Genomic DNA, 27534 nt, shown 5'->3' with positions numbered 1-27534 from the left:
AGTTTTCTGCTGGTTTAGCATGTCAAATCATCTCACAGAAGTGTTCTCAGCGGAGCCTGCTCCAGAGAGAAAGTGAGACCACAATCCCTTCAACAGCAGTAAACTGTTAGAGCTATTTGGATACTTTTGAAACCCCAGCCTAAGTCACACTGCAATTTCCAAGCAAACAAACCTCTGTTTCAGATTCAAACTGGATAAGCCAGTCTGAGCATTCAGAAATGCAGTGGCAGATGAAGAGAAATCAACTAGCTTGTCAAATATAACACCCAGTCTAGCTACTTCTAAATGCCAACACTAGTTTTACTCTTTACAGTCCTGTGTGCTTTGGCAGTTTAAWCTAAAATTATATTGTTGAGAATTGCTATACTAATACCACCTCATGTCTTTAAATTAGACAAAAAACCACAAGCACCTTTACATTCAAACATACAATTTTCTATTCTAGAAACGCTTGTCCTAGCAGGCTGAGTAACTGATGCCTTTATCCCCATGTCTCTGATGCCAGTCAGTCTCCCAAAACCTGCCCTGATGCATTAGGCATCAACAGAGCGCTCCTTAAGAAAGCAGGCTTTGCAGAAGTACAGCAGTAACTGCTACTGTTTAAAAGTGTCTGGAGGCAGAACAGATATTTGCTGCCCCCTCTGGTTTTAAATCTTGGATTCAATTCCTGCCTCTGTCCAAGGAGATTCAAATCCAATGCACCATGCTCCTTCTCAGGTGAGCATCTGAAACACCAGATTAAGGGAACAGAACTTGCTGTCCACAACCCACTGTGGGGATTCATTAACAAGGTTCATTGCAAGAAATCCATGAAAGGTAACTGAAAAAAGCAAGCCTACTTGCCAACAGACTTAAACTAGCTAAACAATAGTTTGCAGAACAGAAGCAGCAGAAAGCTAAGGGGCTAGCAAGTCACATTGGCATTTGCCCTCTGACACAACTCATCCTGAATTCTTGTCTGCCCAACAAGGGTATAACCCTCAGTCAGTCCGTAGCGTGAAGGTTAGGGCACCCTTCCAAAAGGTGGGAGGGTAGGGAACCTCAGCTTCAGGACATGCAAACATCCTATGTTAGCATTCCTATTATCAGTGTTCTTGTGAAGGGGGAACATAAGCACATTTCCCCATTTGTTTTCAAAGCGAGCCCTGTCTCCTTTCTGAAAAAAGTTTTCTTGCCTGTGCCTTATATTGGAAATGCTGAGCAAAAAAGCCACCTCCTGCTGACTCCAAGACATCTCAAGGCCTGGCTAAAACTGGATGCAGCCCCATGTAACCATCTCACATTCCCAGCATTCCCCGTTTTGCAGCACCAAGCAAGTGTCAGGGCGTCATCACACAGTTGCTCAGTGCACTGAGCATGCAAGTCTGCCTCTGAAGCCGGACTCTGAATTCTGCTGCAAAGGCAAAAAGCTAGAAAGTCAGCCGTGCAGTAATAAACTTCTATTTGCATCTTCAAAATCCAACACCATTTTGAGACCAGCTGAATGGATAATGGTAACTGCTCTTGATTTCAGGTGTAATTTTGAAGCATGTTATTCTAAGCATCAGCTCTTTTCCTTGAATTAATAGCCTCTGAATTCCCAATAGGCTAATAAGTCGGAATTCTTAAGCCTTATTCTGAAGTTTCTCTTTCTCAAGCTTTTGCTTAAGCAGATGACTTGAATGGGGCAGAAAATTCATTCAATTCAGGACCACAAAGGGTTATCTGTCCAGCATTTTAAATGTGTTCCTAGGGATTTACTCCCAGACTTGCACCTACCAKAAGTCTGTATCTCACAATATACCGCAGGAGGACTAAGCACAAAATGGTTTAAATGTACAGACTGATTTAACTCTGGAACAAGCTGAAACAGTACATGTTATRTTAGATTATCTATTTTTTCTCTTAGAGGCTTGAGCAAACTACAGTTCAATGTATTGCTCCTCAGCTGTGCTTTAAGTTCAAAAGCATTCAGAACCAGGATTGAGTCCTGGAGTTGCCTCTGCTTTAATTTATAATTTATGTTGAACAAACAATTGCTTAGCTTCAAACCCTCCATGCCTGTTAAAAACCAAAATTTGTTGCAACTTGCAAAATCYTTATTGGGTAACACAAACTGTTACAAGAGCAGACCTGCAAAACTTCTACTGCCAGAGATCAGATAACTATCAGCACAGACAGAAGAAGCAGGATTTGCCACCATATTTAGATTTAAATCGCAGAAGAACAAACACTATGTTACCAGCACAAGGACATGCGCCCAGAGAGGGTAGCAAAGCCCTCAAATAGGTTTCCCAGAGTTGATGAGGAACCTCCGTTTGTAGAGATACTCAAAACTTGACTGGCCTTGAGCAACCAGATCTAATTGAAGTGAGCCCTGCTTTGAGCAGGAGGCCGGACCCAGAGATCTCCAGGCCCCTTCCAGCCTGAGTGTTTCTATGATTCCATATACATTGACATATAAATGGAAAGTTGATCCGGGGAGATAAAAATAGAGAAATATGTAAATCAGGACTACCACAAACATTCATAAAGATGTTAACAGCTTTTATTTCACTGGTGCAAGGCAGCATGTCATCCACCACTCACCAACATCAAAACAAAACATCATCTTCTATAAAACATCTTCAGAAAATTCAAAACAAAGTAATAGTGGCTATAATAAACTTTATACAATACTGTAAATCACTTAGTTTGTGTCATTCAAACAAAAGCAAATCAGTTTCTAGCGTACATGGCTTTGTTTTTGCCCCAAAGGAAAAAAAAAAACAAAAAAAAACCATACCAGCACAACCCAATACATGCCTCACACCTGGAAACGCGTAACATCACTCCATGACATTGACAGCTGTTCGTGCTGAGAACTAGTCATCAATTCACCCTACCAATATCATAAAATACAAAATGATATGAAAAACCTACATTTATAAAGTACAGTCCCAATCCTGCAATCTAATCTGTTTAGGCAGGTACCTGCATCCATTCCAACTCCCCTGAAGGCAATGTGGTATTAAAATTAGTGCTCCATTGCTAAAGATTTGATTGCAGAATCAGGGCACAGGTGGGAAAGGCTTAAATCTTTTCTCCTTTCCACAGGCAGAAAAACACTGCCTTATTCTTCTAGATTCAGTTTCAGTAGTATCTGCACAACCTCCTAAACAGAGACTTACCTATTTTCAATTAACTCACACTTTGGAAGAAAGAAGGCTTTAAAGTAGTCAGCAGAGAAATGGCTTTTACTGAAATGACTTGGGGCTGTATGTTGTGCTGTAGTGGATGGTGGTGATCAAAATGCTTCCAAGAGAAAACCACATCTATCTTCAGAGTTTACAGTACTTGCTGCCTTCCTCTCCTTTAAATGAGTTTCTTCACCAGCAAGATATCAGAGACCTTGTTTCCATTAGATGAGCATTATGACATGACTCCAAAAACAGGATTATGACGACAAATACTAGGGCCATATTCTTCATAGTCTTTCTTGGTGTGACATACTTGGAAAAATTCTGGCTATGAAAACATAAAACAAATCCCCCAACAACATAAGAATACATAAAGTAGAAAAAAAAAAAAAGACACATGCAAATAAATTAATCACCTAAAATTTTTGTAGATTGCAGCTTTATGATGTGGTATTACACCTTTGCAACAGAATAAAATTAGAAATTAGAATTAAATCCAATTAATCAAGAGAAGTTTGTCTGGACAAAAGACTACTTTTAAAGACTGCAATAAGAAATTCCAGTTTGGAGTTATGAATYGTTTCTGTTTTCTTGCATTTGCTTCTCTTTCACATTTAAGAAGCTTGGTTTGGATCCTACATTCCTGAAGCCCTGACTAATCCCAAGTGCTGRCTTCAAGAATATAGGCGCTACAATACAGCTATCATATACAAGCTACTTCRAAATGAAGTCAAATCATGATAATCTTATTCAAGTAAAGCACATACTGGCTTAGTTCAAGTTTCACTGAGTTAAAAATTGGGTAAGGATTCYACAGGATGTGACACAGTTTAGGTTGTCAAAATGAAAAAATTTAAAACTTACTACTTGGATCGAATATAGCCAGGAGACAATATGCAAGAAAGAACTTTCAAAACCATTTTGATAAAGACTTACTGTTGAAGCCAACATGGAGCCTCCAAACCAAACTGCATAGCGCTGCATGTGGTGTGTTATGACTTGAACTTCAACTGGTTTGGGCTAAGAGAAACAGTTCACATTTGGWTGGTTTACATTTTGCTGACAAGATCCTTATAAACTGAAGATGCCCATTTTAATTACCCAGACCTGGATATCTTCACCCTCTCCATTCACATCACTATCTCACACTTAATACTCAGTCTCCCATATCCCCTAGGAGACCAAGTCATAAAACTCTTCATGACTAGTTAATGAAGTTTCATATGCTGACTTYGAGTATGTACTGAAGGACACAACAGTTACATCTCTCTTGCCTGTTACTAAGATCACGTCTCTCCCAAAAGGGAAACCAGAGGTGCCCTGAGAAACTCACAATAACTTTAAAATTCATGTAATGACATGTCACCTTTTGCCAGGTTACCAACAGATTTAACAACGCATGCATATATACTRCTCATTTTACAACAACAATTTCACTAGCGAGGTGAAATTTTTCAACTTTATTTCTGACTATCTTCCCTTAAACCCTCTTTCTGAACTTACTATGCATGAGTGAAATCCATATTAATATACACATCAGTTTTAGGGTCATAGTGTTTGTTTGACTTGCTCATGCAACCAATGCATTTGAAATTTTTACTTACTTTTATCCGACCACCACTGAGTTCCTCACTAAGCCGCAATCTCGCATCCACAACTCTTTTCAAGTCCCTTTGCAGTCGTCGTCCAAAGTCCCTGAACATTGTGGATCCTCCTGAGAGGACCACATTCTGTGAAGAAAATAAATACCCACTCTTCTTTAAATGCATCTTCAAGTGAATTTCCCAAAAGCCAATACTCCAGAGGTGACTGCTTGGATCGTAACACCAGTAGGAAGCTGACAAGCTATACAGAACACCTTAAGCATTGCTCAACTTACACAGGTCCATGACCCCCTACTTTCTCTCTCTGTTTMAAGAATTTTATTTAATTGATTTCTTATAGGTTTCATTGCACAATTACCAAAAACATCAGCTATACCAAATTAAGTTTTATGCAGATATGTTATTACAAAATAGAAGGGTGTCATTAATAGTGAGCTAGTACTTTACATGTGCAAAACAGCAGAAAAARATACTTCATCAACAAGTTTCCCAGAGATGCTCATAGTAGGTAGTTTTAGTCCTGACGCCAAAAAAGGCTCTAGCCTGGTCCTATCACTGCTAGTGTCTTTCCAAAAGAGGTAAAGTCTCAATTTTTTAAGAACTAAGCTCCTTAACATGGCAAACAGCAAGTCCTACAACTCCTCAAAAAGGTATCAAGCCTCCAAAGAGGGCTGCGTTACAGAGAAAGGTACAATGTCTCTGACTTTTCTATACCGGCTCGTCTTGTAGTATGCCATTTTCAGAGCGAAACTGAAAGYCTGTTAACCCAGGCTTGTGCTTGGATTCAAAATACAGTTTTAGAATTTCACATCCTTAATTTTGACAATGTTGCAGGGTCACAGGCGAACACAGAAGTATTTTAAAGATGCAGGGGGMAGGTTTCAAAACAGGAACACCTGAAACTTAAAAGCCTCTCTTTATGCAGTGTAATACTGGTGGCAAGACTGCACTTCATAATCAGAAAATGAGCTCTGTAAGGGACAAAAAACAAACATTTGGGCCCTCGCAGACTGCTTCAACTGCAAACCAAMGTGCCAATTAGTGCTTACTAAAACCACTGCTATGCCTTAGACAGATGTCCACGAGGAACTCAGCTGCGGTCAAGACTTCATTATACACAGGGCAAAGAGTTACCTCACGGCAACAGTTTTTGACACTGCTGACCAAGACCATGCCCATAATGAAAGAATCCTYGTACCAGTGTTTTCAGCCTAGAAGCCTGCGTACAGATCTAAAGAGGCAAAGACTTGCGTAATAAGCATTCACACTCGCAGGGTGTAGAAATAACTGCTTGGATTTTAAGCAACGGATAACAAGGAAAATCTTGTTTGTAACTTGTAAAGTGAGAAGGAAAATGTTTATTTATGAAAAAAAATCTCTGCGTGTCATAAAACCATTATAATAAGGAAAATTCATTTCTTAGGTTTTGGATTACCTACAGTATAAAAGATTATATGCCAAAGCAGGAGTAGAGATACTTAAAAAAAAAAAAAAAAAAGAACACATCCTCATAACATTACTAAAAAATTTTCCAAAAGAAAGAGCAGGACTGAGAAGAAGGGAGCTTATGTACAGCAGAAACCAGAACAACCACAGTTGGTCCTAAAATTAAGCAGGAGCGGAAAGTGGGGGAATCGTCAATGTATCTGAACATCTCTAACCCTGCCTCAGAGCGGTCACACGTTCCATATGAGAAAATGAAACTGCTAATGGGGAGGAAAAAAAAAGAGAGAGCGACAACAACTAATTTGAGTGATGAAATATCAATTTAAAAGATGCCATCAAAAAAATATTACCCGGAGATAATGAAGTTGGCAAAGAGGGTGAAAGCAATAATTCTATTCAAAGCAAATTAAACTTCAGGTATATTGCATGAAGTGGACAATGCCACCACTAAAAATGAATTCAGAATACATCTGAGAATAACTGTGTGAATACCTCTGAGGCCAAACTATGCAACTAGCGTTAGCAGTAACACAGGGAGGATCTTTTATCCTTCCAAGGACAAAAGTAAGCTAAGAGGTTACACATTCTTGAGATTATGGTTATTCAAGTACTTCTGTATGTTAAAGAAGATTGMAAACAGTGCTGCTCAAGGCAAACAGAGGCACTAAAGTGTATCTGTTGAAAAGGTAAGTCATTTCATTACCAGATATCTGGACAAGCTATGCCAAGCAGCATACTGGATATAATTAGGCGACACCAATTGCCATTATCATATGGTAAATTTATATACAGTTATGGCTCTGCTGCTGCATGTGCTCCTTGACAGCACTGGGCCACAGCTATGCTAAGTCTTTGGCAGAAGACCGTGCTCATATATGGGCTTCAACATGTCATCAGAACTCAGCAGGTCAGTCTTCTGCAAGGAGGTCGGGAGAGAGGTTGCCCTCACTCACCATGGAAGCGGCATCCACACACGCTCCCCATCTCTCCAACAACACACCCACCATCTACAAGGGACACAACGAAGGCAGCACAAGACCACAGTTCAAAGGAACCAAAGCATATACCTGCTCTAGTATAACTTAGTGGAACACAAAACAGCAATTCCAGTAACTGTTGGAAGGAAAAATAAATAGTGAAGAATGCTAAGTATGCCTGCGGCAAAAAAGCTTACTAGTGCTGTTCAGGTTTTCAGCCCCCCTGGGAATTCTCCGGCCTTCCAGACAAAACCATAAAGGCAGTTAGGATTCAAGTATCTATTTGTTTCCAGCTGCTTCCTTTAATTGAGATTTCTTCTCATCTTACTATGCTAAAGCACACTTTGGCTGCTGTAACAGGTCTAAGCAGACCACAGGTTGCACAGCTGACACTGAGAATCATACCATCTCATGGAAAGAAGCTCCAACTGATTTTACTTTTACGGCTAACTGGTTGAAAGTTAAGTTAGTTCAAAAGAATGTATTCCCTCAGAAGAAACAGTACAAGACCTCCCACAYACTTGAATAAGCTAACCATGACATGATGGAAGTAGGTCATTTAGGGAAGGAAATCGGGGGATGAACACCATTCATCTCAGATGGCTGGCAAGAAACTTCTCACCTATCCCCTTTCCTTGTATTATAAGCATTTGGATATTGATTTTTCYTTCATATCATTTCTGAGATTATGACTATATAGCGCCATGCTATAGAGATATGAAGCTAGATCTGATAACAAAGCAATCCAGCCACACTAATAGAACTATGTAAGTAAGGTTTACATTAAAATTCCAAAAAGCCAAAGTGGCTGCTGCAAAATCCTATACAGGCTGTTTAAAGTTAGTTTCTGCATCTTTACATTGCACCACATAACGCAGTATAAGCACATTCTCCATCAGACACCTTAGACTTTGCAGCACCAAACTGAGAAGCAGCTGATGTTTTTCTGCTAAACGAGTTTTGGCAACATACCCAGGTTTCTCCCTCTTCCAAATGACAACCTGAATTAAAGTTGTTTAACGGGACACTACCACACCACCACAGACACATAATGCAAGCAATACATGATGTGCCAATAAAAATTATCATGAGTCAAAGCTGGAAGACTCACAAGCTGAAATCACACGCCATGAGCAAGTGGACCAATTAGGTTATATGCTTTTCTTAATTTAGTTAGAACAGGGCGATATTTGCCAACCTTGTAAGGAAGGTGTGAGGGGAAATATTATAAATCTCAAACAGGAAATATATTATTCCCACAAAGAAGCAAATTTATTGTATATAACGCTGCTTCTGAAATAAATTTGACTTTAATCATGAAGAAAACTTAACTTTCTTTAAAAAAAAAAATCACATTTTTCAATGTACATTTCACAGTTGGAGTAGTGGCAGGAGTTCATCATGAATTACAGTTGTGCTGTTCTGCAGAAATGTATCTCTGTGCTCAGACACAAGAGTAACCACAGCATACTACRAATGTATTGAGCTACTGCTAAACCAGCTAGCATGGGGACAGTTATAAGTCTAAGTAGAGCCGTGATGGGAATAAACGGGGCCTCCTCTCAGCATTGCTGTGCTGCATTAACAGCGTTAATCGCTTGGGGCTTCCACCCTGAGGCAGCAGGGATACCTTTCTTTCCCTGTGGCTCACTGTCAGGGCCAGCGATGCAGATCTAATGGTCTGGCAGCTCTTCCAGCCTGACCTCACCCGCAGAGCCTCCCTGCTCTGCCCTTTGTAATTAAGAGCAAATGCTGTCGTTTTGCTGAAGCAGACAGGCAAGAATCTGTTGAACCCTCTCCAGTCTTCCGCTCCACTAACACTTAAAATTTCAGAGGGGGAAGGAAAGAACAGCGCTGATATGGCAGATATCACAGAGGGCATTTCCCTTTCTGCAGCTCGCAGATGATCGGACGCAGCACAGCGGTCTGGCAGCGCCACCTACGTACCATCCCCAGCACGTTAAGCCTTCGCACAGAAAGTACTTCTAAGCTATTCAAGTCACAGGGAACACCAGGGGAAGTTTACCACCCCACCAGCTTCCCGCACCTCAGATCTCTCTAAGCGCTGAGCACATCCACCACAAGCTAGGCAGTCAGTTTACCTTACAAGAGACGCAGATACAAGACGGGGCCTCGCTTGTCAATACGCTGCAGCCCCTGCCCCAAGTAATGTTCACATGCACTAACTCAAAAAGTTTGAGACCAAGGATGCTGGAGCTTTATCCACCCTGATTTGAATCGTGAATATACAAGCCTATTTGGTTCAGGATCTTTCAGAGATATTTCTGAAAACAGGTGACTACTCTCAAGGCAGCCTTCAATTTTCTCAAATTCCCTCTTCTACACATTTGTACCAAAACCACAGCAGAGAATGGAGAGCAGCTGTCCTGTGACTGTCAAAACTCTGGAGGTATCTCAGGAGACACTCTGAATGGGAAAAAAGCAAGAGGAAGTAGGATGTGGAGCCAGAACGACAGTTTCTGAACCTGTCACCAAACAAAAACTACCGTTTATTAGTGTATCAAGGAGTTTTTGGAACTTCTAAAAGCACTGTGTTCACCCTTAAAGTTACTATAACTGTATTCACTAACTGAATGTTAAATTTGACTCTTCTGATACTGAGGAAACACTAGCACAAGTTAGCACATTTTCGAGACTGCACAGAGCACTGTCAGCCTAAAAAAAAAAAAAAAAAAAAAAAAGGGAGAGACTTTTAATAAAAATTAACACTGAAAACATCCAACACTAACATCTGTTGCAGCTACATTGCTACCCGAGAAATAACAGGCCTGCAGACCTGCAAAAAGTAGCTGCATGTTTCTCACTGACGGAAGCTGGGTGTGTGTTAATCACTGTGAGCATACTACTAAACGCAGTGTAACGTGAATGCTGGGGGAAGAAACACTTTTTTTCTGTGGACTCTTGTCCCCATCATGCTACTCCTCTCTCCCTCTAACTTCTCTTACAGACTGTATTTTTGTGAAGTCATTTATTTATATAATTAAAAAGAATGAGCATGCTTTACTTGCAGAAGGTGTGAAAGAATGTGTGTGGCATTGAGCAGCTACAAGCTATGGGATCTGGCTAAAGAACAACAGCCTGATGAAGGTCCTCCTGGTCCAACCTTCAATATATCGTAAGAGAGACAACTGCAGCAAATAACTGGACTCATACAAGAGATGCTGTTGATAGGATCGGGAGAGCAATACTGCTAGTAAGAGCAAGAAAGGAAAAAAAAAACCCATAGGACGTCAAAAGATGGGACATGAAACAATTCTTCAAAGGCTACAGACTGGATGAAATCTGAAAGAAGGGTCCTTGAGGGTATTTTCTGAATAAGCAGAGATGAAGCATCCAAATATGTTGGACARGAACCCAGCTGCATAGCCAGTGCCTCGTCTGGCCACTGAGCAGCATTGTGGGCAACTGAAATTGATAAAGCACAGAGAGTAAGAGAAAATATGCATGGATGAGTGTTTCTGTACCTATACACCAGTTTAACCAGTGAGAACATAGATCCTCTTCCCTTTGTAATGACCTTGCTTAAATAAAACAATTATTAGCATTAAGAACTATTGATATCTGTCATTGTATGCAATAGGTTATTGTGCAACTTTGTGTTAGTGAAGCAAGTATAATGAAAAACAGGAAACGGCAAACAAATCTCCACTAGTGGCAGGACATGGGAAAACTATTTGCCTGCTGATTATGGTGAGGAAAGAGTAACCAACCTCAACTTTTATAGGTCACTTTCCTGAAGTCAGTACTAATCCCCAAGCTAGCAAGCAAGAAGGTATTTCCTATAGAATCTTTGGTCTTTCAGAAAGGAGGAGGGGAAAAAAAAAAAAAAAAAAAAGCACAGCCCCTAAGCACAAGCAGACACTTGGCTTCCTAAAACTTTCGGCAGCACGCCTAAGCTTGAAGCCACTGAAGCGACCTGCTGCAGAACTGACCCCGTATATAACCTTAGTAAGTAGTTTAACTTCTTGTTTTAACCCACCCCACAGATTTGCTCTAAAGTACTATGTCTCATTCTAAATTACAGAGTATGTTTTCTAGACAAGTAAAACACTCTACAAAATTTTAAGAGTTACAAATTACCCTGAGATATGGCTTAATTAGAACTTAGCTATCCTTAAGAAAATCTCAGCCCTCATAGATAAACCTCATCCTACTATGAAAAGGAAACTATTGCCTTTTACATGAGCAAACAAGCCTCTCTATGCTATTACTTTATGCCTTTATCCCCGAAAGGATACTGCTGCCACACAAGCAGAAAACAACTAGGAAGCATAGGATGCACTGCCAACGCACACAGAAAGCTTGCCACTGGCTGTGCCTGTCAACACCTTCCTTTTCATTTCTTAAGGAATTAATGACTAAAAGAACTTTGGACTACACCCTGGATGAGTTTAAGCAGGCTTAATTATTGTGTCCTAAAAGATTTTAAGGCTTAGTGTATTTTAGCACTGGGTTCATACCTGGCTATGACTAAAGACAGTGGGAATATACAAGTCAAGACTACAGAAAAAGAAATATTTATTTGAAAGCACTGGTTATAAAGGGCAAAAAAGACCATGAATCCAGAAATCTTCATGCATAAGAATTCACACTGTAACTTCGGATATGAATAACATCCTTCTGCCTCAGTTCCCTGAGCATACTTACCTATGTATCAAAACCCTGTTATAGATAATCCTTCTTTCAGGAATGAAAAGCAGCACAGATCAAGTACTCTTCATTCAGAAATGGCAGCTTGTTTCACTCAATTTCTATTTGGAGTTCACATTTCTCAGATGGGGGGAATACGCAGCTTTGCATGTATGCGTGCGCACACATGCATATTACATTTCAAGTGAATTATGTTAACCTTACAACAGAAAGGCCATACCTTATATAATGGACGCCGGACATCAATGGGACAGTTCTGTATAACTTCATCGACTACATCCGAAATGGACTCCATAAAATCTGGATTAGCAAACTAAAATGAGACAGAACACTGACATTAGATCTTTCCTTCCAAGAAAAAAGAAACAAAAATGCAGAAGCGAGACTATGAAGGGATTTTGTATTTGGGGGGCAGTGAGAGAGGGAAGATATTCTACATCGTAACAAGCCCATTTCTATATATGAGAAATGAGTATTCCTCTTTCTGTAGAGGAATTCAGATTTTCTTCCTTGGTCATAAAGTCACTGTCAAGATTTATGCACTGGGAGCTTACTAGAGTCTGAGTTCTCCTGCAATATTAAACACACTGTTATTGTGCAATGTGGTTATGTCTTTCCTTTTAGGAGGACTCAAAAACATTAGTGTGCAAATCAGAACCTTCCCACGTAAAAATGCTCCAATCCTACTAAAACACTTCTGTTAAATTCCTGCATAAAAGCTTGTTTTTCTTGAGCACACAGAAAATCCCCATCATTCAAAAAGGCAAAAATACTCTAGGTCTAGAGTGGAAATAAGCCCCCAGCACAAACATCAATTTCATCCTAATGCAATTTCTTTGTTTAATTAGAGTCAGAATTGCTAATGCTAAAACACAATGACTAATGGTTATTTCCCACTTAAAACTGAAAAACAGTTCAAAAAATTTTTATATTTACATTTAGATTTGTAACTAGGTTTTGCCCTTTCAGAGACGAAACTTTGAGAAATTAAAGAAACTATTTATTAAGGAAATATATATATATAAAAAAATATAATTTTAAGACTTTCTCAAAGGTGCAGAAACTATCCAGGATTTACATCCTAAACAAGATGAAATCTCTAATTGTATGAATTAAAAAAAAAAAAAAAAAAAAAAAAAAAAAAAAAAAAAGGCAAAACACAATAAAGTAAGGAAGAAAGGAACTGAAAGAGAAATTAGCAAAGAAGTTGGCTTGGAGATCAGGAGACATAAGAATGGTGTGAAAAATCCCCAAGAATTCAAGCTAATTTCTACTATAAGAAATAACAATATGAGAAGTAAAATACTAAGCCATATAAATAAAAAGAGAAGAAAGAAAGAAGTGGTGTTGCTTCACAGTGAGAGTTCAAAATGAACTATAGCCCGAAATCTTCACCCCAGCTCTCCATAAGGATACAGATAACGCTGCAGGGCAAAAGGAGAATGTAGACATGAAAGTTAGGGCATCCAAAGCAGAGTATAGTATGCTCCCAGAAAAGGGACCAGAGAACTGACATGTGAAATTACAGTCTGCTAGCAAATACCATATGGTTAGAGAATAGCAAGTAAAATACCTAATTTTAAAAGAGGAGAAAGAATCTGGACAACTGCAAACCCAAAAGCCTAACTTCAATAATATGCAAGACTTCAGAACAAATTTTGAAGTAAAGCATAATAAAGACAGATAAACAGATAATAGGATAAAATTACAAAATAGCTTTACCAAAGGTAGCTTTTACCTAGCTAACTTGATACCCTTTGAAGTGAAGAGTTAGTGAAGTCCAGCGAGAAATTCTCTTTGGATGCAGTACGTATCATCTACTGTGTTTTTCTTGTCTAGAAAGTCAGTTCAGTGTTTTGTTTTGTTTTTGGTTTTTTTTCCTCCAAATACAGAGCCAAGAAACTATCAAGAAACGAAGAAAATGGAAATTAGTCCTTTATCCTGTTCCTAACAGTCTTTGAAGGGCCTATGGAAAGAGGAGCTATTAAAGTGATGTCTGATGTGGGATTTAATGCCTCTAGGTAAGATCAGATGGGTAAACAGCAGGGAGGAGAGAGAAACTATTTAGGCCAGGGGCTTAACGCTGGCACAGGAACAAATGGCTATAAACTGGCCACAAACAGATTAAGGCTGGAATTTTGAAAAAAAGACGAGAGAATGAGGTTCTAGAATATCCTTCCAGTGGGAAGAGGGTAGACAGAAGGGAAACTTCAGCGATGCCAATACGGACCTCAATTAAACTTATTCACAGTATCACACTCTATGGTTGCCTGCAATTTTAACTGAATGGATTTGTGCAGCAGTGGAGAGGACCTTCTTTGCTGTGTTGTATCATATTAAAACTTGACTCCTTCCTCTCCCACGATACCCTGAAGCTCACTCAAGCTGAACTACCTTAAAAAAAAAAAAAAAAGGACTAGGTGTTGTAATGGTTCCCAGAATTGTACCTGTCACTTATGACCACATGAACACAGATTTCAGTGGACTTCCCTCAGGCATAAATTTAGCATCTATGCTGTATAAATTGACTCAGTATAATAAAGCATCAACAGAGAAAGCACAAAAAAGTCAACACCCAAGATTTAAAATATTTATCAATGGAATGCTACCATGTACAACAGTGCCCAAAGGGATTGACTGTATAACTAAATACACAGTATAAAAGCCTCTTGGTTTAAACACATGTTTAAAGGAGGAAAGAAAACACTGTATAAAATCTGCAAGTTCAAGCAACTTCTTCTCTATTTTAGATTACATAAAAAAAAAAAAAAAGAGGTTTCAAATATTACATATGACCACAAGAAAAACAGTTATTCGCTATGCGCTCATGTTCTTCTGTGCTTGTATTATCTGGGACTGCACATGGTTTGCAGTTAGGAGACTTACTGGTATCTCACTTCCACGTGATGGCGCACTGGTATCAAAAATGATAGCACTTCCCTCCCCCTCTCTTCACTCACATAGAAGAGCTCCTATAACTTAACACTAGACACTCTTACCTCAGGATGAAAGAAGATTTCAGGTCCAAGGAACCTTTCATAACCAACATCTATAACAAACTTGGTTTTGTTGATCGCATTGATGCCAGTATACTGTTTGATCCATTTCCGTGGATCTCCATCATATTTAGCAAATTCTTTTACTATGTCGGGGCAAATGTAACAGTATTTCTCCTGTTAAGAAATATCGTACATTAAACATTGACAAAATAATTATTCCACCTTTGAACTCAAGTATATCACAGCCAGAAATAACAGAAGGAGGTCTTACAGGTGGGGCTGTTCAAGAGAAGTTCCTACCCAAATGACCACTGAAGTCACAACCTTACAAGTGGATGCACAAGGCCCTAGTATTGGCAATAGGACTCCAGAGTGACTCATCTAGATTACAGTCTCTCAGAATAAAAACAGTCACGACTATTAGGTCTGTGAAGACAGACAAGTTCAAYGACGAGCTCTCATTGCAAGAGCAGACTCACACAATCACCCAATTTACATGACAACTTTATTTTTTATTAAATAACAAAGCAAGTTTTAAACAGATCTAAAGCTTAAAATGACATTTCTTTCTCTTTTCCCTTTCTCTGCACTTGACTGGATAAACCAGCAGCGGTTTGTGAAACTACTGTACAGCTTCTATATTCACATTTTTCAAAGAGCCTTTGGCCAAAAAATTAGCCTAAAGAATTTTATTTATGTATTTACCACGAGATAAAGAAGGGCGTACCTTTATGGCTTTTGCTGTCTCCAGAGATTGTTCAGGAGGAATTCCCACCTCCCTCTCCCTTAGGAGCTGTTGAATGAAATAAGTAATATCTCTACCTGCAATAGGAATATGTTTGATGCAACTTCCAATTACATAGCCTTCTGCCTACGTGGGAAGACAGGGAAAAAAAAAAAGATATTTAGGAAAAAAACTACTGTGTGAAATACCAATAGTTAACGGCAAGCTAACATTCATTTCTATATAATACTTTGCTTTTATTTTTAATTAAAGTAAAATCTTGACACTGTGAAATGACTATAAAAATGTGCAACCTGCTGCAGACTAAATAGTTCTTCTATTTAAAAAACCCTGATTACCACATGTAAAAAGAGATACTGATTATCTAGACACTGGAAAGCATGAGGCAATAAATAAGAAAAATCTTGTACATATTAGAAGAGAAAGTCTGATTAGAYGGTCCTTTTCAAACACAATCTGAAATGCAAGTGTAATATGAATAGATCCCTTATGTCTTATATGAGTGAAAAATTAATAAAAAGAAAGTATAAAATGGATAAAAATGCTCAGACAAGAAAACTGAAGTAAAACATACCTAACAATGAACACCGAAAAAGTGAAATCTATTTGTTGTATTTTCTTCAGGATGCATTTACTGAAAAAGATTGCTATTGCTGAGCCAGCATTATTTCTTCCCCTGCTTTTTACATACTTCCATTTAGTTTCATATGGCAAAGGTGGTTTTTTCAGTATTTCTCAGTTTAAGAAAATACTGATGAGACCAGATTAATTTCAAAATGCAAAAATCAAGTTAAACAGTCAACTTCTCATTTCTAAAACAACTGATCATTCAAGCATATTATTTGCTTCAGAAATATACTAAATGACATCAACAGAACAGATGTTCGGACACACAGATAATTGTGTATTTTTAACATCCTAACAGTTTGAGACCGACCATGTATACAAACATGCATTTGTGCAAGCTTGTAGTTGTTTCCACACAAGCAAAGTTCACTCTAACCTCTAAAATACAGTAAAAAGAAACACATAAGATACAGGTTGTCAACTATACTACACAATCAAAATGCAGGACAGAGTCAGGACTCCCAGTCATCTGAGGATGCAGGAGATCTACATAGTGGTAATCATTAAACAGGAGACACAGAAACACAAGACAAGGATTTACATAGAAACAGTCTTTAAAAGAGGACCTAGTAATTCCTTACTATGGTCTTCCTTTAGTCTGGACAGCTAAAATTAATCCCATAAGTTCACACAATACAACACATTTTATCATGTGAAACAACTGTAAGGGAGGAAAAAAATCCCAAACAACTTCAAAAGTAAATATTTAAAAAAGTTAAAAAATAAAAAAGTTTACTTCAACAAGTTGCCAGAGAGATTGTGGAGTCCCCATCCTTGGAGATATTCAAAACCCAACYAGACATGGTCCTGGGCAACCTGCTCTAGAMCCTGCTTGAGCATGGAGGTTGGATCAGATGCTCTCCAGAGGTCCCTTCCAACCCCTGCTATTCTGTGATTCCATGATTGTCATTTTTACCTATAGAAAACAAACCCCATACTTACCCAAACCACTGATAATTTCAAATTGCACCCTGCTACATACCACAGGAATTACATGGGTCACTCCATCACCACTGTCAATGACAATTCCAGTCAAAGTACGTTCTCCAACCTGCCGTGATGTCCAAGATGCAGCYAAGGCCAACACTGCCTACACAGCAAATAATTTACATTTATAAGTAGGCAGAACACACTAATTTACAGTCTTTAAAAGTACTGCTTCATAATTTTAGACATACACATACAGAAGACTATACATACTGCAGCTATACTGTACTTTAGAAGTATAGATTCACTTTGTTCACCTGAACAGCAATGTAAAGTCCTGGTATGTTAAAAGATTCAAACATGATTTCTGCAAGATACTCTCTGTTTTCTGGTGTGTTCAGTGGAGGTTCTGTCTGTAAAAATAAAATAAAATAAAATAATAAATAAAAATTGAAAAAGCAACTCAGTAGAGGTCTGGAGTCATACATGTAAGTTTTGATGCACTGCTTACTCACCTGGCTATGAGTGGCCCAATCGATTTCAGCAGGACTACTCATAGTAAAAGCCATAGTGCACAAGTATTCACATGCTCAATGTCAATCATAAAGGAGGAAGAAGTTTACTCATATTCAGGGAGCAGACTAAACATTTAAAGGCTCCTCACATCCCAAATATTTCTACCTTCAAAAGGATGGATCACTAGGAAGAGTAACTTGAAGATAACTACAATACTTTATTATAAACCAAAATCAATAGATTGATTACTATAGCATAATCAATCCCATTCATACCACAGTTTTTAYTATCACTCTTCCAATCAATTTGTGTAAGCTACTGAGTGCTTAAAGATCAACAAGATTCAAGTAACRTTCAAACTGGAACTAACAGAGAGCTCCCTTAAATTCAATATCTGGAGATAAATTAGACAGAAGGAGAAATTAATATAAAGAATATAAAAAAGTTTATTGCAAATTGCTTGTTAAAAAATAGTTACCTAATTTCATCTCAAAGAGAAATCTTTCGTGTATTTGTGCTTTACTGCTAACATACAGCACTTCATTAAGCAAAAATTTCCCCTACTTCACTGTAAAGTCAGCCACTTACTTTAAATAGAACTAGTTCAAACAAAGCAATTGAAGCTTTTCAAAAATAAAATCCAAACTCCAGTAACCTGCATCAGATATTGAATGGAATATTCTTCTAGCACAGTTATACTGCTCCCCCCCCCCTTTTTTTTTGATTGCTTAAGAAATTAGACACGGAGAGCAAAAATCTTCTAACAGAGCTACTTGTGCTTGGGATATTGTTTAGTTTTCTTCTCACAGAAATATTTCGTTACCCAGCCTCATTACTCACCATTAAAAAATAGTGATCCTCAGGTTCAGCTCGTAGGTATTTAAAAATGACCTGCTCCATGAATCTCTCCATGAGGTCCCAATCTTCCACAATCCCATGTCGTATAGGCCACTGAAGCAAGAAAACAAAGGTATGACAACACTCTAGATCCTACAAGGATAAACAAACCCAAAATAGCAAYGGCAAAAGCATCAAAATCTTTACATCTTCTGCAAGAACAAAAGCACACCATATCATGGTTACCTTATGAAATCCACCTTTCCRATTTTAATTTAGTGGCACTATTTCATGTCTTCTGCTACTCTCAGGTGCTCCCAATTGCAATTTTAACTTGCAGGACTAGAAGCCAGAAGACACAGGCTCTATTCTTAGTCCCACCATTCTTTTGCTGTGGCACTGTAGGCAAGTAATTTATCTCTTTTTATATGAATTATATAATTTATAAAGTTGAAGATAAGCATACTTATCTTCATCTTTAGCATGCCTTCCAACCTACAAAAGGAAATAAAGACCATATAGGCAATACATTATTTCCCAACAAAAATTCTGACAGGGGTGATATTTACATTTTGTTCAATGTTAAGAACACAGCTGACATTTAAGTAATACAGCAGGATGTATACAAAATGATTTTTTCCACGTAATTCACAAACCTTTAACATCTTGAAAGTACAAGAAGTCCTTTACTAGCGTATGGAAAATATGATTCACAGAGAAGCTGTGTTGAAGACAGTCTTCCACAAAACAAGCTTCTGATGCTCCCTGAAGCAAAAGTATCCAATACTCTCCCCAGTTCAGATGCCATGTTAAGAGGATATACTCTTAGCAAGAGTTTAAATATTCAGTGTTTATGACTATTTTAACAGCTAATAATTTTGGAAAATGAACAGCTGCACAGTATCAATGGATATTTACAAAAAGGATAAAGCACCATCATGTGGGATAGCACCAGTAAAACAGACATTTAAAAAAAGGTAAAGCAAAAGGAACGAAAAGCATGCAGCCGTTAAAAAGCAACAAAAACATTTTACTAAGAGAAACGTGTTTTTAAAATGGCTATCAAAAAGGTCTGGGACAATCTGCAACAATAAAAAGGGGAAACTTTGAGCAGATTTTTGAAAAAYGCTAAAGGTATTCTTACCTTTGTAGCATAGGTAGGTTTATCTATGGCTTCATCTCCTATGAAAAAGTCTAGATCATCAACACCTTTCATTACCCTCCTCTGAGCCTGGTCACCCACTCTGGCTGACTCTCGGATTGCAATACCTTAAAATAAAACCCAAACGTAAATCAAAACCAAATTAAAATACGTATCTAAACACAAAGCAATGAAATGAGCGGGCAGAATGCACTTAACACACTTTAATTTAAAAGTGCTCACAGATTCTTTTCCAGAAATATTGGGATAGAGAAAGTATAGTTGCCAGAGAGCAGAAATTATATAAGTGATCTATTGACAAGCCAGTATATCAGAGTTCATCTTCAGTGCACCACGTGGGAACTGTCACCCATCCCTCATTAACGTAAGCGATAGCTCCGAGAGCCAATCTCTAAAAATGTATTCTGTTACGGACTACAGCGGTCACCAGATCTGCACATGTCTGGCATCCCACCAAGAGATAATCTTTAAGCCAGTGACATGTTTTTCTGTGTTTCAAGTCTAAGAATTAAGAGAAAGGGCACAGGATAAGAAAATAAATAAACTATGTATTTCAGAAATAAGTACTGGAGTCATTATCCTGGTCAGTGAGGAGGAGGAAGGGGGGAAGGGGAGACATCAAGTTATAGTGCTGCAGAGAAACCTTTGAAGACACTTAAGCTTCCCATTAGCAGACTGCAATTATCACTAAAATTACTTAATGATGGCTGGTATAGGCAAGGAGAGAGGGGGAAAAAGAATATCTTTGGGACAAGCTATAAATAAAAATGGAATAAAGTACTGTAAAACATAGCTTGTTTATCTACAGTTTTCTTTCAGTAGGTCAGAATCATGCTCTTAATCACATACAGTAGAAAATACACAGTACACACGCATAATCCACAGATGCACTAAATAAATAGTATCAGGACTAAAATTTACTGCCAAGCAAACTACCCTTTCAGAAACTCATCCGAATCTCAACAAATTATCTTAGTTTTGTAAAACAGGATTTATAACAAATTCACAGGAAACACTTGCTAATCCACTTCTTTAACATAAAACAGTCAAATCTTTACAAGTGGTTCAGGTTTGCTTTTTTATAATACTTAAATAGTTCTGGTTAGGCTAGATCCACCTCTTTGGTCCCTGATTACCTTTACTATTTTCTTATCTTTATATCTTCTGCTGCAACAAGCCACAAGGCAAGCTAGATGCTTTAATTAGTACTAAACTGACAATGTTCAGAAAAAGTAATCAAAGGCAGCATTTAGCGTAATTGGAGATAGCCATGAGATAATAAATGCCACTCTGGTAGTAAATACATAGCCCATGCTACAATTTATAGATGTGCATAACATTTGAGAGAGCCTATTAAGAGGACAATTAAAATCAAGAACATTCAAAACATATATCATTATAACAAGTTTATTACACAAAATTTTAAAAGAGTAAATCTGCTCAATAAAATATGTTACATGGGTAAAAACATTTTAATGGGCAAATATATACCAAAAGTGAATGGTTTCTAATAGGAACAACTATTTTTGAATATCAAACTGTCTCCAGTCCCAGACAATGCAAATAAGCCAGACGGCACCTGCATTTTAGTACTTAATTTCACTGGAAGCCTTCCACAGATTATCCAGGCAGTAACCATGGTGTCAGGTAGACAGGAAGCAAGTTGCATTCTGTCTACACAAGAGTCCGGGCAGAAAAATAATGGAGATAGAAAGGAAATAGGACTAGAGTTCACTTCATCTTTGTCATAGCAACCAAAAGCTGATTTAATGAGCAGCAGTCCTAGCTAACTGCAAACAAGGAGTTCTGCTTCGACAGACTCTAGCCAAAGATGCTAATGCAATGAATATTATTTCCCAGATGGACGAGAGACCGTAAAGGTTGAGTTGGGAGTCAGAAAGCAAGTCATTTACTCATAGAAGTCCTTAGTAATATCTGTGTATATTACAAGTTGGAAGAAAAAAACAAAAATTACTCACATGATGGAATAATGAACTGAGGTTCCGTATTTCCTGCATAGCCAAGTTTCGTATATCTGAAAAAATAATGATCACGAGGTCATTAGATGCATTCAGACTTAAAAAAACAGCTTGCAAAAAAAAAAAAAAAACCTCTACACTTCTTACAGACTGAAAAAGAGCTCTAATTCCTAGAGAAAAACAATTCATAAACAGTTTTCCAAAATAAAAAAAAAAAATGGTTCCAGAGATTGAACTCTTTAATGTTCTCATTGGATTCGAATGAAGTACAACAATAGCGTGATGTGAGGGAAATCACCATTACCCACATCTAGTTTTGCCATGAAAACCTAAGACAGTACATTTTTTAAATGAGGTCAATCACAAGCTAGCTCCTGAAGTGAAATTAGGATGTCTATGGCCTGTTCTCAATATTTGCAAACAAAATTATGCCTAAGCTAAAGCAGAGGGTTGCTTCTTCATTGACAGCTTAAACAGTAAGATCCCCTTTTATGGGGTATTTGCTACAAAAACACTCATTAAGAGTCAGTTTGCTTAGATAAAGAAATTAAAACTGAATTAGCAATAACCTTGGAATTTAAAACTACTTTCAATATCTTTTCAAACCTACAGCTTCAAAAGACATCAAATACTCTTTAAAAAAAGCCTTTCCCCCCTCAAGGCTAAAAGGACAAGGACTGGGTTTTGGTGGGGAGGGATTTGTTGCATTTTTTAATCATTATTATATGGGCACACACTTTCAGCCTAATCCAAACATTTACTTATTACGGCTCCCGAAAATATCAGGAGATTAAATTAGAATGATTTGTAAAGAAGACCATTACTACTAAGAATTCTTTTTATGATTATTATTGCATAGTTTCTTTTCACTTTAGAATGAAGCCCACCTTGGGAATATTGTTGAAATACAACAAACAAAGCAGGAGTTTCACTGGGATTTAAGATGCCTTACAAGGTAATTACTCTTAAATGGGTTTTGCTTAAATGCACATAATCAGGATCAAGGAAACCATCATCTAAAAGGTCTGGTACTAAGACTTAGAAGCGGCAATCAAAGAGAAGCCTCACAAAAATATCAGTCATGGCCCAGCCCTCCAAGTCCCAGGAACAAAAAGCCAGGTCAATACATATATACACACGTATTTTTAAAACCCAATTAAAAGCTTTGTGCAATACAAACAGAACATATTTCTTAAACTAAAGTCCAAAGGCGAGTTCAGTTTGCTGGCTTTTCCCCCTTCGCATACTTGCCACGCTCCCCCCACTAACTAAGTATCAGCAGTAAGAAGAAAACACGCTGCAAGGGCCAATTGTGGGTATCAGCCTGTAACAGCGTTATCCCTCCTTCCTGCTCAAGTAGGCATCAGATCCAACTACTAGAATAACTTATAAAGTTAAAAGCATATAGTTCAACATCTTGCCCATTTATTTGGTCGCTAGCTGAGTTTCTCTACTTCAGGTAACGCTAAGGGGCAAGTATCTTTCACGGATACTGAGAAATAAATGTCTCTTCGAAGGACACATCTAACAGAAGACAACATCTCACAGTTCTAGTATTAAGATCTTTACAGAGCAACTCAATTCTCAGTTCAGGGTTGAAGCAAGGAAGTGAAGAAAATTGCTGTTAAAAAAAAAAAAAAGTTATTTAGGATCAAGCAAGTCACAGACTGGAACAAGAAGCCACATTTCAGGTGTTTTAACAAAACCAAATGGAAGAAACATATGGAAGGGAAACTTCAAACTACTCAAAACCACTAAGGAAGAGAAGGAAAAAACATGACGCAGTTGTGCTCCCTTTTCTTATCCAGTAGCCGATTCGATCAGGGCATAGGAGACTTGGTCCCAGACCTCTCCTCTGCCTAGCAGGACCTGAACACGTTCTACCTTCCAAAACAGCACCCTGGAGTACGTTAAAGCAATGGGGTGACCCACTTTCAGGGCCTCCTACAGACATCATTCCATTTTATACAAAATACTTAAATATTCACTGACCTGAAAGCCKTGGGACTTAACCGGAGGTTATGCGGTCTCTAGTCCCTTTATCAATGAATATTTAAGTATTTAAAACACGGTTGCCTTCTGCTGGGTTACAGCCGAGCAAACTAACGATAGCGCAATGTCTCATGATATGTAAATTACAAAAACAACTTTAGGGAATGTGTAGATAGTAAGTATTTCACCTTAATTTCACTAAAAGTAGCAGATTTATTGCTAGTGAGAGTCCTCCAGTGAGGAATCTACTGGAAACTACCAAAGTAGATAGTCTCCAGTGTCCTCTATCTCAACACACAGGACACCAGTGTTACTCTAAGAATATGCACAAGAAAAAAGCCCAGCTGTAAACATTTTAGTTTTCTCAATTTCTACTGCTTTTTGGTCCAGATCTTTAAAACAGTAAGAAATGCTAAAGCCATAAACAAGCTCTGAAGAGATAGATACGAAGTGATTGGCAATGTCAAAATGCTTTCGGAAAGTCTTTTGAACAAACCAAAAAGGACAACCTCTCTAAAAAAGAAAACTTTCTGTGACAGCTAAGATGCCAAATAAATGACAGTTATTACTGGTAGAACACCTATAATGACATACTGCCATAAATAGACTGTGTTACCTTAATTACAAACATGCCTGAGAAACCTGCAATGCAAAGTCTTCATAAAGGTGTGGAAAGGCACTTCTGAAATGAAGGAAGGACAGGATGCAGGAAAGGAAGGAAGGAGGAAACACCAAACAAAAAAAATCTCTTATATCCGCTCAGTTTACTGAGAAGCACCAGCAGCCACTATAGGAATAAAGTGTCTATTAGAGTCACTGCTTTTTAGTTTGTTTGTTTAAAAGAAATTGTAGCGCCTTACAGGCCTGAGACCTGTGATCGCAAACACTAGTCAATTAACCCAGGCTCCTTGCACACAGCAGAGCAATCACAAAAATGCCTGTTCATAAGCCTTATGTGTAAAGAACAGAAGCAATGCTTGGGTAAAGCAACTCGCGTAGTGTCAGAGATGTAACAGGAAAATATATATATATAGCTGATGCTCTGATGTGAAGATCTTTAATAGCTCATCAACGAAAATGAAGTTTTAAGACAAATTCAGCTCACTGCTCCCAAAATCAAGCATCTGTCTCTAAGCTGATCAGTAAGGCTTTGCCAAAGTAGGCTTTCTTTACTAAAAGAAAATGGAGTGACTCGAATAAAATATCCCAAAAATAAAAGTATTCCCCAGTGTCTGCAAATACATACACTAAGGAGGAAAGAGGTATTTTAAGTCATCTTTGTTTAGCGCACCCACCTACTAGAGTTCTGATGTCCCACAGCTAAGAGTCAGTTAATAAAACTAGTTTTAAAGTTTACAGCTATTTAAACAGCAACACCAGAAAAGCCTGGCAGTGCTAAGAATCTAAAAATAGCATGCCCTTTTCCATGAAAGGATTGATAGCAACATGTAAACTGATCACCAGAAAAACTCCCCAAAGAAAATAGAGACATAGTGCACCAAAATCAAAGTAGGACAGGTCATGTGCAAATACTCTGAAGGAAAATAGCAGTCACTGCAAATAAACTCTTGCTGCTTTCTGCAAAATTTACCATAACCTGTTCTTTATTCATACAGAAAGTTTAAGTCATCTGTCTAACAGAGCAGAGGAATACTACCCTTTCCTGCTATAACAACATGCTCCTCGCTAAAGGTCTGCACCTATTCTCTGTACAAGCGTTGTTGCTTTTTTGAGAAACTCCAGAACCACACGTCTGAGGCCTATGATTGCAAACAGCAATAAATTAATCCAGGCTCCTTCTGCACAAAACAACAATGACCAAAAAAAAAAAAAATCTCTTCACAAACTTCTTAAACCCACTTATATGAAAAGAACTGGGATTAGTGCCCGGACAAAGCACCTCATTCAGTACCAGAGATGTAAGTAGAAAAGTGTGTTTTGCACACGTGATGTTCTGCAGCGCATGTCTGCATATAGCTTTTCCTTCCTACTATGCTCTTCCAAGTTTTTCATCTGAAAGCCTTTTCATGGAGAATTTGAGCAAATTGTTTGGAGCTTGTAACCCAAAGTGGATTCATTCGAACAATAAGAAGGTTTTCAACCCACACATTGGAAAATTCCAGAGACTGCATATCAGTGAGTCAAGCTACTTCTGGTGGCTTTGGTTCAGAGTCTTATTTTTTTCTTGAATTCTGCAAGACTACTTATTTCAGATTTAATAATCGCATTGCTGAAAAGTCTCCAGATTTGAGTGCCCTGCAGCAAAGCCAAGCAGAAGTCCAAGTGAAACACTATCTTGTCCAATATGAATTAAGATCATTCAAAGGCATGGAAATGAGAAGTCCCACCATTTGGGGGCTATTTGAACCTTTCCTGAAAGAAGCTGATATACAGGCACACATACAAATGGCACCAGTTTTTCCCACACAAGAACTAGACAGACAAATTCTATTTCAATTATTATTTCTCTGAAAGAACAAAATAAGCTTATTTTCTCTCCATATTCACTTATTCTGTACAACCGTTGGTCAGCAACATCTATCAATAGTATGACGTTGGGATCACTTCACAAACTGAGAGCAGGAGCGGTGGACTCTGACAAGAGACAGCGGTTGCATGTTGTGCGTTTTCTGGATTTTGCAGTTTATTCTGCAGGTTTTTCAGGGGATACATTCCGAGCTCCCATTTCTCTCTCCGTTTAAAAAAAAAAGGGACTTTAAATCCGCAAAGTAACACTATTAGACACTATTAACACTATTAGACACTATTAACACTATTTAAATACGTTCTGTGGAGAACATATTTAAACTATCTTCAGTAAATAAATAGAAGGAACCTTAGAAATTACGCAGGAGTATGTAGTACACAGGCAGAAGTACATGCAAGACAGACCCCTTCTCAGTTCTGTTACCACAGCTGAACACTTTGGACTCAAGGATTCTCCACTGAGGGGACAGAGGTGATTTCTGTATAAATACATAAAATGTGTAACCAGAGATAGGACAGAAGACCTCCGAAAGTTTTCTGACAGCTTGAGAGAGATGGGTTTCAACATACGAAATCCTTTTTCAGAAAAAGGAGGCAGTGTGACACCACGATAAATGGAGAGCAAAGGACCTCCTCTTGTTAGCTAGCCTTAAAAAAAGAAACTCTCAGCTTTAGGAATTTGAAGGTAACTTTCCAAGCATTAAGCAAAGGAAAACAGCAGAGCGATAGGCTCCTGAAACTCCCTGCAGGAGGAAGGTGTGTTCTTCACGCAACCCGTGACCCTGATGCGAAGCCCGACAAGCGAAGCCACTGGCTGGCGAGTCACTCGTGCACCAGCGTCTCCTCTCTCCTCGCAGCTCCGCGGCGCTGCCGGGCCAAGGGAAAGAGATTAGCAAGAGCAGCACCGCGTGCTCACGAGCATCGCCCGCACCTGCGGCGCGGCACAGCGGCCCGCCGGGACGACGGACAGGCCTCCTGCAGCCACGGCCAGGCAGGACGGGCCCCTTCCCCCGAGGAGCGAAAGGCCTCCTCGGCGCGGCCTCCGCCACCTGCATCCTCCGAGTCCTCGGARACCAGCGCCGCAGAACTCGCGGTCCGGCTACACACGGCGCACGCGGCGGGCGGGCTCGGCGAAGGCGACGACGGGGCGAGCGAAGCGCCGCGAAGCGCCGTTAGCGCGGGAGCGAAGCGGAGGCCGGGGAAGGCGCAGGTGGCCTCCGCTGGCGCATGAGGATGCCCGGCGGCACGGCGCACCTCGCCTGCTGCTGGAGCCCGCCGCCTGCTCTCTCCAGGGAAGCGGCTTCGGGTTTTTAGTCGGAAAACGCTAAGCAGAGCCGGTGGCGAGGGCAGGGAGGAAACGGGCACGCGGGGCCCCGCCGCGCCCCGCCAAGGCCGCGGAGCCCCCAC

At 39.0% G+C, this 27534-nt stretch overlaps 1 protein-coding gene across 4 annotated transcripts in view; it reads right to left on the bottom strand.

The window, feature by feature from the left end:
• Positions 1–2505: 2505 nt before the first annotated feature.
• ACTR3B (ARP3 actin related protein 3 homolog B) overlaps positions 2506–27534 on the bottom strand; it is a 26387-nt gene continuing 1358 nt past the window's right edge. Inside the window, exons 1-12 of one of the 4 annotated variants that reach the window (XM_026091611.1) lie at positions 23195–23269; positions 21649–21704; positions 19652–19776; positions 18511–18621; positions 17472–17567; positions 17210–17317; positions 15583–15726; positions 14856–15029; positions 12077–12169; positions 4763–4888; positions 4095–4178; positions 2506–3514 (exon numbers count right to left, since the gene is read on the bottom strand). In XM_026091611.1, the coding sequence (XP_025947396.1) occupies positions 3446–3514; positions 4095–4178; positions 4763–4888; positions 12077–12169; positions 14856–15029; positions 15583–15726; positions 17210–17317; positions 17472–17567; positions 18511–18621; positions 19652–19723 (1077 nt within the window). In that variant the 5' untranslated portion in view covers positions 19724–19776; positions 21649–21704; positions 23195–23269 and the 3' untranslated portion in view covers positions 2506–3445. Of the gene's footprint in view, positions 3515–4094; positions 4179–4762; positions 4889–12076; positions 12170–14855; positions 15030–15582; positions 15727–17209; positions 17318–17471; positions 17568–18510; positions 18622–18753; positions 18959–19651; positions 19777–21648; positions 21705–23194; positions 23270–27534 lie in introns of those variants that run through there. The other 3 variants (XM_026091610.1, XM_026091613.1, XM_026091612.1) reach the window with 3 other exon arrangements.

This window comes from Apteryx rowi, unplaced genomic scaffold (genome assembly GCF_003343035.1).
Source record: "Apteryx rowi isolate R43461 unplaced genomic scaffold, aptRow1 scaffold_91, whole genome shotgun sequence".
Taxonomy (NCBI): domain Eukaryota; kingdom Metazoa; phylum Chordata; class Aves; order Apterygiformes; family Apterygidae; genus Apteryx; species Apteryx rowi.
This window is presented reverse-complemented; position numbering and strand designations above follow the sequence as displayed.